Source organism: Eucyclogobius newberryi, unplaced genomic scaffold, assembly GCF_026437365.1.
Source record: "Eucyclogobius newberryi isolate DKJ021-1_F unplaced genomic scaffold, fEucNew1.0.hap1 SCAF_20, whole genome shotgun sequence".
Lineage (NCBI taxonomy): Eukaryota > Metazoa > Chordata > Actinopteri > Gobiiformes > Gobiidae > Eucyclogobius > Eucyclogobius newberryi.
This window is the reverse complement of record NW_027315835.1, coordinates 8,676,173-8,687,548: the sequence shown is the minus strand read 5'-3', so window position 1 is coordinate 8,687,548 and position 11,376 is coordinate 8,676,173. Positions and strand designations below refer to the sequence as shown.

Genomic DNA, 11,376 nt, shown 5'->3' with positions numbered 1-11,376 from the left:
ATATTTGATATATATGATATATATATCAAAAAACTTATAAAACTCATAAATAAAAACTTTATAAAAAATGTATAAAAAACTTATTTAAAAAAAATATATATATATATATAAACGTCTTATAAAAAACTCTTATTATTAAAAAAAACTCTTATAAAAAAAACAACAACCTCTTGTCATTAAAAAAAAAACTTATAAAAACCCTCTCATCATAAAAAAAACCCCTCTTATAAATAAACCTCTTATACTCTTCATAAAAACAACACTCTTATTCACAGCTGTTACATGGACATTCCATCCAATAAGAACAGCTTCAACATGACACGAGCTCATCTCAACACCACAACAGTCAAAACCTTCTATTTTGACTCATTTCTTCCATTGGCCCAAAAAACGCCCTCAAAAACCCACCACGCGGCGCCCCAATCACAACCAACAATGATTCTGCCACAAAACCAACCACCAAATAATAACGTGTGTGTGTGAAACTCTGGGAGCCGTTAGCCCTCCCGGAGTACGTCCCGCCGCGCGTGTACAGTAATGCCAGGAGGAGAAGAAGAAGAGGAGGAGGTGAGGGGGGGAGAAACAGCACCGCCACCAAGCTCATCACCACCACCAGGCAGACTCGACTGCTGCTGGGCGCGCTGACGGAGGCGGGCGGGGAGCAACAAAAAAGTGAAATTGACAGCGGGAAAAGGGGGCGACGATCGGTCCGCTGCGCCCGCGCCTCAAGTACATGTCTGCGGCGCGCGCGAGCCGGGGCGACGGCGAAGGGGGAGGGTCCCACTTTGTCACAGGCTGCTATGTAGATTAACCTTTCAATTAGTAGTGATCGGTGCTCCGCGGCGCGTCCTCCCGTGCGTGTGCAAGGAAAACAGCGCCGCGTGCGAGGGACTCAACGCGATCGGGATACGCGTAAGAAGAGGAAGAAGAAGAAGAAGAAGAAGAAGAAGAAGAAGAAGAAGAAGAAGAAGAAGAAGAAGAAGAAGAAGAAGAAGAAAACACAGACACACGCGCGCACACATCCCCGGGAAGCGTTAAATCTACGCGGTGACGCTCCTTCTCTCTCCATCGACCATGATTACGACGAGCGGGGATCCGACGTGGGCAAACTTGAAGAAGGTAAACTACATATTTGCACTTGTCTTTTTCACGCCGCGTCGCTCGCATCCGACGCGGCGCACGTACACGGAGCGGTTTTATTTTTTATTGGGGGGGGGGGGGGGGGGGGGAGAACCGTCTGTCCGGTGCATGTGTGCGGGGGTGAAAAGCGTTCCGTTTGTGTGTGTGTGTGTGTGTGTCGTTTTGAGAGATTTCTGAGCAGCAAACTTGTATTCCCCCCTGAATCGCGTTTTCTTCGCCTCCGGGGGGGCTCGCCGTTTCACCCCTCCCCGCGCGCGCTGCCGCCGCCGCCGCCGTCACGGGAGATATTTGATAGTTAACGGTGATAAAGAGGTCATGCCATCGTTACGCGCGGAACATGACGTTAATAATGGACGCTGGTAAACACGCGCAGCCCACTTTTCATCGCTAACGCGGCTTTAATCGCTTTCGCGTACGACGAGTGCGTTTCGCGAGACAAGAGCGGACATGGAGGGGGGGAAATAAGGTGTTTTTTTTCCCCTTCTCCCCCCGTCCAGCTTGTGTTAAAACGCGCAACACCAAAAAAAAAAAAAGACGTGCGTGCAAAAAAAGACATAACGGCACGTCATTAATACACGGGGTGCACTTTGAAGTTGAGCCCCTCTTTGCAGGTTGCGCCGCACAAACCCCGACGATAGATTGAACAAACAGCCAATTAAAGTCTTAAAATGATCTAAATCACTTTCAAGTGTAACCAACTGTTTCGAGGAGGAATATGGATTAAGGTGGGACGGCGCTAAACGAGCCGCTGATGGGGGGTCATAAATTAGCGAGTGTAATTAATTCCGCGTTTGGTGTTTTTTAACGCGGTAATAAAGTGCCGTGGACGCGGGTTTAGGCGGTGTTTTGAGGGGACGCGATGTGGTTACGTACTGTCCCCCCCTCACCACACACACACACACACACACACACACACACACACACACACACACACACACACACACACACACGCACACGCGCGCGCGCTCACCCCCGCCCGCTCCCGAGCTAAGCGGTGTCAATTCATCTCCGTCGCCACCTTAAGAGGAGGGTCAATTGAGTGAAGTGACGGATGATACAGCCAATGGCGCGCCTCTCAGGGTGAGCTCATACATAAAGATTGACACGCGCTTTATCAAACCAGAAATCGGATCCTCGTCCCCGCAGCCAATATTGACGTAGCGGGGGAGGGCGCGCGGGCCGTCGGTGCCGCTTTAATGACACTCCATTGGATTGTAATAAGCGTCATGTCGGATTCGCGTAAACTGCAACATTGTTACAAAATGGCGACTGTTTAGGGTGACATCGGTAAAACGCGGGGCCGCCACCGCCGCCGCCGCTGCTGCTGCTGCTGGCAACGCTGTCACTTCACACACACACGCGCGCGCGCCGCGGCGGAAGGAGCGGAGAGAGCGCGCGCGGCAGGGGAAAAAAAGCAGGACGAAGGCGAGAAGAGGCTCCACTCGCGCGCGGGGTTAGTTGCGCAGTTATTACACGCGCTGTTGTCGTGGCGTTTGTTTCCCCCTCAAGAAGAAGAAGAAGAAGTAGACGCGTCACGTTGTTGGGCATTTTGTGTCGAGGGACCGGGAGCTGTCAAGAAAGAGAAAAAAGTGCGCACTGCCGCCGCGGGGGCCAAAGTTAAACGCGGCACCAGCAGGAGCATCTTTCACTTATTTAGCATTATTAGCTCGCGACTGCGCAGCCGGCGTGACACGCGATATTTCGGACAACTTCGCCGCGTGCGTGTGTGTCCCCCCCCCCCCAGATACAGGCTGAATTATTTAGCACGCACTGTCACTTTTTGTGTACACGCGGAGTCTGGAAGTTTCCACGCGTCTGCTAAAGCGACCTCTTTCCGGAGGAGAAGGAGAAGGAGAAGGAGAAGAAGAAGAAGAAGAAGAAGAAGAAGAAGAAGAAGAAGAAGAAGAAGAAGAAGAAGAAGAAGAAGAAGAAGAAGAAGAAGATCTGCGGGGTTTGGCCGGTACGAGCGCGCGGATTCATAAGTCGCTTTGATTTCTTTTTGCAGCCCCCCCTTTTTGACAGCCTCGCGCGTCTGTTTCAGGATCCGTGCCGCTTTTTCTGCGTCTTTTTTGCACGTCTTGTCTATTTTTTTTTTTTTCAACAGTCATAACTCCCGGCTCCTCCCACGGGCCAGAGCGCGTTCAAAGTGGGCCACGGGACGGAGGCATTCCTAGACTACCGTGGAATGCGCGGTGCAAAAACACTCGGTAGCTATATTACAAGTGTGTGCACGAGTCATTTGACCGTGATGTTGTGTCCAGGCCGGTGGAGAAATGGCTGCTGCAGGCAACACAAACGCCAGAAGTGCAATTATAGACTTGCTTTATATAGAGTTGTGGGTAATAGACTGGTTATTTATGTCTAATAAGAGTGACAGACGCTGTGTTTACTATCAACAACTTGACAGACACTGTGTTTACCTTCGCCAACTGCATTTGACATCCGCATTTCCTCTTTTTAAGTTACAATTGGCTTCTTAAAGTGTCAACAACACTTGTATCTTACAGGCATCCACTTCCACGCTCTCCATTATTGTCCTTTTTATCACTGGCTGTATCATGTCTGTCGTTGTCGCACTGACTGATGCTGTTTCCTCGGCGATGATGTGATATAACATTGTTCATTATTGCGTGTTATTGCTCGTGACCTAGAGACGACCCGAGCGTACCGGGAAGTGATGTGCTCAGGCCTTTGTCCACGCACTTCTGTGTTTGACTGCGTTCTGGCGACAGCACGAGCAGGAAATGGTCCATGTTGAGCTTTACTGTACTTAGCCAGTGTTACGTTTGACAGGTTTTTGATTCAGGACGGGGAACATATACAAACATATGCAAATTTGACATCCGAAATAGCCTCGACTGACCTCCTGTGAAGGGACTAGCCCAGTGTATTGCGATGTAAAGATGTCAAGATGCCAAGATGCACAATCAGGTTAAAGATAGTTCAGGGGTTGAATTATGTTTATGCTGAGTCACAAATCCACATTGTGTTTTTAAAAAAGAAACAAAGCAAAACCTAATAATGTTCATAGTTAAGAAGGTTTATAAATGGCTTTGAAAATGAGACAGTACTTCTAGAATTTGGTGTTTTGTATGTTTTTTTTGGATAATGTGGATATTATGGTCAGACAATATTTAAAAATGTATCATTATGTGCTTAAATGTCTTGGTTGAGGTTTAAGTATCGCTCAAAACATGACTGACTGCATTTAATGTTTTCAATCGTAGTCAATATACTTCTAATTTAGAGCAACAAAGTGATATTATACATTTTTTGTATGCTTTCTGACTATAATGTACCAATTCAATGTCATTTATGCGCCCATATTAAATAAATAAATGCTTGAAAATGTGTATTATCACCTTTATTATCTAACTTTTTTCAAATATTCTGTTTCTCCTCAGATTTGACCCCCTCAGCACCACCTTCAAACGACTTTAGTGGATTTTACCAGTGCCAACAGCTAAAGCGAACCCCCTGGATCGAGGTCATTGTGTGGACGTCACTTTGGAACCGTACCCTTTTGACCTTTCCGAAGGATGTGGATATATTCCCTGTTCTCTAGCTGTATGGATTACTTATCGTTATTATCGTTTGCAATCGTCTAACCATGGTCAAACTCGCCAACCCTCTGTACACGGAGTGGATTCTCGAGGCCATACAGAAAATCAAGCGGCAGAAGCAAAGGCCGTCGGAGGAGAGGATATGCCACGCCGTCGGCACGTCGCACGGACTCGACAAGAAAATCATCCTCGAGCAGTTGGGATTAAGCGTTCACGACGGGTGTATTCTCAAGGTCACCAATAAGGGGAGCACTTCCTACAAAGACCCCGGGAACGCCGGCAGAGTTGGGGCGCTCGCGCAGCCGGCCATCGCGGCCGCCGCGCCGGCAAAGGAATTTAAGTGGGATTCCCGAGACCTGCGCCACGTCGATTGGAATAAAATACTGAAGCGTGCGATCGAAGGGTTGGATGATACGCACGGTTCATCTCTGAAAAACATCGAGAGGTACCTGAGAAACCAGAGGGAATTGGGCAAGGTGGCCGTCAACCCCGCTTTCGGGCAGAGGTTGCGGCTCGCGGCCAAGCGTTCGGTGAGTAACGGGAGGCTGTTGAAAAACGGCCCGCGCTACAAGCTCGGCCCGCACGGGGGCGGCGTGGAGCAAGGCCGGGTGCACCCGCGCGGCACCAGCGCGTCCACGTTGCTGCTGACGACGGTGACGCTCCTCCCGCACGAACGTGACCAGGTAAGGGCGCGGTGTCATGGTAATAGGAACATGTTTTGTTGTAACTCAAAGAGGCCATTTTGACCACTCTGCTCTTATTGGTCGGTTTTTAAAAGCTGAAGTTCTTAAATTGTTTTGTCAATGGCGTCTTAGTTGACGAAGTTTTTTATTTGTCAAATCATTGTTTTATACGTTATAAGCACAACAACAGAAGGGAGTGAGCATGGCGTGAGTTAGCCAGCGTTTTGAGAGTGAATTGTGGGTTTATTCTGCCTTTTTACACATGAAGATGAAGTTCATTTGTACTACTCTATCTACAAAGTTGTTTTTGTGCGATATCCTAATGAATTGTGAGTTTTTCTCTGTTTAACTAGATTAATCCGTCTTGAATTGAACTAGATTAATCTGTCTTGAATTGATCTACAAGAAGCCACTTTCTAAACTAAAGATTTCCAGAAAGATGATGGCACAAGGTCTGAACCACAGAAAGTAAATGTTTTGTCCAGACCTTTCAGGTGTTAGAAGCTCGAAAATGTACAAAAATGAGCTTCACCAGTGACAACTAGCCAAATGTGTCTGCAGTGGGATTCAAACTTCCAACTGGTGGAATCCCGGTTCCTCCTGCGGGTACCGAGGGCCTTTTCAGAATCAGAACACGTCAAATTGTCAGAAGTTGCTGACGAGGAACTTGTTTTCGGCGATTGGCGCAACCTCCGTTTTGGTCCTGTGTCTTGGGTTACACACTTGTTTGCCACTCTATTCCAGTCCGTTTCTGAGTCCAGATTTAGTCTCGGCGATACCTGGAAGCCCGACGGTTTAATGAGGTGTTACTCGGTGTGGAAAGTCTGAGAACGTTCCGTGTGGCTGTTGCACGTTCTCCTCGAGTGTTTCTTGTTGAACGCTCCGGTTTCCACATCAATCTGACTCGAGAAGTGGAGATGGGTCTTTAAGTTCCTTCAGTTTGGCTCCTGACAGGTTTTCCCACACTGGCATTGAAGGTTGGGTCAAAAATAGAAGATAAATGTCCCCATGGAGATAAAGAAAGAACAGCCCAGTGTTTCCCATCAATAGAGGAGATCCTGAAGGGCCCATGAAGTCTAAAAACAACCTGGATTATACAAAACCACAACAAAATCACACTTTCTTCCTCTTTGTATTGTCTTTATGTAGAAATGTAGGTAATACTGTGAATGTTGTATTGAAGATGAGGCAAATTTGAATACCAAGTACGTCTTTAATCATAAAAAATAAATAAAAAAGCTACAAAAAGTGCTGATTATGTATGAAAATGAAGAAGAGTTATGTTGTAAACTTTCAAATAATTGTATACGGTAATGTTCCTGCACTTTTTTTGATTCATTTTACAGACATTCCACATTAGTCTGATAATTAAAGAGATGTTTTAGCACGTTTCTGTTGTCATAAAGATACTAGAAAGTATCTGTACTGTTAAAAAAAGACTGCTTGTATATGAAGTCTACGCAATATTTATGCTCCACAAACTGTTTTAGGGAAAATTATTGATATAAAAAATATGATGAATTGAATAATGCCTGAAGGAAATGTATGTGAAACACTTCAAAAACTCATATGTCGTGAATTAATCAGAGTCAGAATCAGAATTAGAAGTGTATTTCACAAACATAGGAACTTTCTTTGGTGATTAGGCGCAACATAAAACAATGATCAATGATAAAACAACCTATATAAAGTCAAAAATGGCACGCATTAAGGAAAAGCAATGTGCAGATGTAATAATTGTCCATGAGTTTGTTGTCAGATGATGAGATGGCACAACGCGACACGACCCGGGCCTCTATTTAACCACGTCACTGTTGGCAATGAAGCGGCTTCGCATCCGACTCCGTAGCACCCACTGGGAGACAAACGAGGAAACACATTTATCTCTTCGTTTGGAGATTTTCGCTCAAAAATTCCCAGTGTCGAACGTGGCAATCGCTTCTTTTCGAGTCGACATCGGATCCTTTCGTGAGGCCGTCTCTTCAGATGATCTAGTAGCAAAAACAAGAAATACTATAATTAAAACCATTGCTTTTCGTTTACTTGTCAATGGTAAACGATACTTGGACTAGGAATAATATGTATTTTCCATTAGTCTTGTTTGCTTTGTGGCACATGGACGGCGTTCATGACTAAGCAGAAGCACAAATACAGAACATGTTTCAGTATTTGTTCAAAGGGATGGTCCGGTTACACTGGTTCGCCGTTTAGTACAATGCGCCGTGTTTTTCCCCCTCGCCCAGGACCTAATGGGTGACACGGTCAACAGAGTCATAAGATCCAATTTGCAACGTCTTTGAATAGACCGTTATATTTTAGAAGTACTGCTTCAGGGCTTGTGTTGTACAAAATGTTCGCTCCAGACGTGGGTACATGTACTTTTCAAGCGATTGTACTTCCTGGAGTGACTTTTTGACACTGCACTTTTAGTCCCACTAGTGTAATATGTTGTAATGAAGTAATAGTACGCATATCTGAGTCAAGGTTTTGGTTCTACAAGTGACAAAAGCTTTAGTAAATTATTGTTTTTTTAAATTACGTTTGGGTTTCTTGCACCGCTTCTTCGGATATGATATCGTTTTTGTCTCTTTTGGCGTGGATCGTTTGAAAATGCCTGATTTTGAGCATTAATTGTATTTTGTTGCGTCCTTCCTGTCACATAAACGTTGAATTATAAACAAATATATATCAGATGTTCAGACGTCCAGACACCAACTCTTAAAGTTACTGTGTCTTAATAGTTTCCCCAAATACTTTTGTAACTCTTACTTCATTACGCCATTTCTTGGACCACTACTTTGTACTTTTACTTGAGCAATATTACTTTACAATTGTTGGATACCAGCTACTTTTGAGCGCCAGTTTTGTCCAGTTTTAGATTCAGTTTAGATCTCGACAGAAATGTCCTTGTACAACTTTTATGGGTTTATATTTCCGTCTTCTCTCGACGTTAAAGCTCCTGGAGTCGTTTATAATGCGTGCGCTCTACAGAATCACACTATTTATGCATGTAGTACAAATCTACGAGCAATCCTTCACAGTAAAATCACAATTCTTTATAAAATGATGCGTCTAAAGATGACGGAGGTGTTGCTGCGTCACGATACTGAAAGGAAACGGCTCAATACTGTTTTTTCGATGCCACAGTAAACGACAGAAACAACACAAAAGTACCGGTAGTACTTTCTTTATTATGCTTGTCTTGTACTAGTTCTAATAAAGCTCAAGATCGTTACAAAACTGTTGAAAGGTCACGTTTAGTCCTGCGCATGTGATTCTTTTTTGTATTGTAAAGCTGCACTGTATTGGAAAAGATAGCGATATGCATAGTTAGCGCTTTCCTTACGTTAGCGAAATATGAGATATGACTGTTAAATATCGCAACATTGACATATTTGGTACAATATTTTCAGTTGGATTGAAACTGAATTTTGACGTTACCAGTAATAAAACAGGAACAACCAGAATCCACTCTTTAACAGCGTTTAATAGAGCTAACCAGTACGTTTCTTTCAAAAACATTTTTCAACTCGCTAAAACATTTTTCAACTCGCTAAAACATTTTTCAACTCGCTAAAACATTTTTCCCAAGAACCACATGAACACAGCATTAATCAAGGCTTATTTGGGAACTAGCAAGGTAAAATCTGCCTTTTTCATCCCAAAAACAAAACAAAAAACAGTAAATTTATGGCAAATGGAGAACCTCTGTGTAACTGTGATGTGTTTGGTTTGTTATATAATATTGATCAGTGTATTATGTGGGTTATGTGGCATCACTTCTACGATGTATTGTGCAGTTTTAGCATTGATTGGTCTCTGTTTTTTGACCCTAGACCGAAGCCATTAGTTGGCGTTTGTTTAGATAAAGATATATTTCTCAGTTTTGCTTTGTCTGCATTATTTTAATCACATGTATTGAGACGGTAACTTACGCAAACAAACACAGATTTGCAGATTTACTTTAATTGCGAGGTGTTTATTTGTGATTCATGAACGTAGCACGAGTAGCTGAAGCCCTAAACGTCACTATTGCGAGACGGGGCCAGTTCCTTTTGCTCTTCTTGTGATTTTCGCTTACATTCTTCACCTTTTTACAATGTTTAAGCGAGTACAATGAATAATAAATCACTGTTTTGGACCACAGTGTTCGCCAAGGCTACGTGCATGGCTCTGTTTGTCTTTTGACCCATCGTGTACAAGCTATTGCAAGTTCAAAGCAACTTAAAATTCACCGGAATAAAAGATTTGATCAGATTAGACGTTTCCCAGAAGACACGTCCACTTTGTTTACATGAATAACTGTGGTTAAGAGACAAACACACACGTTATACACTATTTACACTACATACTTATACATAATTTGTCTAAAAATCAGTATAAAGACACTAACCAATACCAAAACTAACACTGAAACTAGATACTTAATTGGACAAATTAAATAATTGTAGATAATTTGCTCAAAAACTGATCTTTTCTGAATTGTTTTTAAAGACTACATGCTAATATTGAAGAAACTGCTTTTATTTTGTGTTGGAAATTATATTCTAGAGTTTTTTTTCTGTTTTGTTTTTGTTTTTTAACAAATTGAATGCAACTTTTCATTGTAAATATTAAACTACTATATTTTAGAATACAAAAAGGTGTAAAAAATTATTTAAAAAAATGTAATATTTGTATGATATTAAAACCGTAATTATTTGTTTTTAATATCATACAGGATACCCTTTCCTTAAGTATCGAAATCAAATTTGAATTTTTCATTTCATGACAACACCACTTTGCATCTCTGTCCTCTGGAGAAGTAGTTTTACATATATTAGCAGAACAAAAATGTAATCATTCAAATAGTTTAAGTCATTATTCATACGACATCGACTCAAAGCAAAGAGGGAGAGATAAAGGACTTCGGGGAATAGTGAGAAACAAGCGTAATTGTAGCTTTAGCGCGGGACGATTTCCGTGATTCTGGACCAAATCTGAGCTGAAAAACGATGAGGAAAGATGCATCTATTTGTTGGGCCGTATGAATAATTTAGTTTCAGCGCTCGCAGTCAGAAAGTCGATCCATTGATGCTACTTTTTCTCACAGAGATTGTGCGATGAAAACTGCGCTGCGAGCCACGAATACTTCACATTTCTAGCAATATCTGCCTTTGTTATTTTGGATAATTCACTTCTTTTGTGTTGTGTCGGGTTGAGTTACAGGCTAAATTCGCTGTTTCGACATATTTTAAATCCATTTGTCGGTGTCAATGTTGGGACTGAAAACATGTAACTGCAATTGTTAAAAAGCAGCAATTTTGTGCAAAGAAACGTCACAATTTAGCGATTATTTATGATTATTGGAAATCTTCCATTTTCTTTAATTCTAATACATCATCATTGTTCCATTAATACTATATGAAATCAGACTTTCTGAACGCAAAAGTAAGGTTATTGTGATATAAACTGCAAAATAAAACTCTCTTTTTGGGGTCCAGATTGAAATGACCTAATTTTTGCTTCTAAAATGGTCACGATTGTTAGTTTTCAGTTCTCACGATTATATTGTGGCCTGAAAAATCGCGATTATCGATTAACCGGTGATTCTCGACGTCCCCACTCGACTCGAAGTCGCCCGAAAACCTGAAGGTTCTATTCCTACTCGTCAATGTCAAAACTACACATTAATATGAATAATGCAAAATAAATACTAGAAACAGGACACAACTGGACCTTGTGTCAGAACTAGTCTTAAGACCGTATGGTAATAATAAAGAAACAACTGATATTTTGAGTTGAACTTGACATTGTATAGTCTAAAATGATCATTGTGTTGTGTTTGCATTATCAGGTATTCAGCCTTTGCCTTGGAATCAAAAGTTAAATAAAGAATGAATAATGTCCTATGAGAAGTAGTGAAAGATTTGAAGTATTAAAATGGCGACTTATTGACCAAAAATGTAGTTTAGATAAATATATTTTGAATTTTGCTTGAAATTTTATAA

The 11,376-nt window shown here is 42.3% G+C and overlaps 1 protein-coding gene across 3 annotated transcripts in view; it reads left to right on the top strand.

Annotated features, from left to right (window-relative positions):
• Nucleotides 1-941: 941 nt before the first annotated feature.
• Nucleotides 942-11,376, top strand: part of kat6b (K(lysine) acetyltransferase 6B) — a 61,733-nt gene continuing 51,298 nt past the window's right edge. Inside the window, exons 1-2 of one of the 3 annotated variants that reach the window (XM_072455624.1) lie at nt 942-1,119; nt 4,545-5,386. In XM_072455624.1, the coding sequence (XP_072311725.1) occupies nt 4,751-5,386 (636 nt within the window). In that variant the 5' untranslated portion in view covers nt 942-1,119; nt 4,545-4,750. Of the gene's footprint in view, nt 1,120-2,889; nt 3,101-4,544; nt 5,387-11,376 lie in introns of those variants that run through there. The other 2 variants (XM_072455622.1, XM_072455625.1) reach the window with 2 other exon arrangements.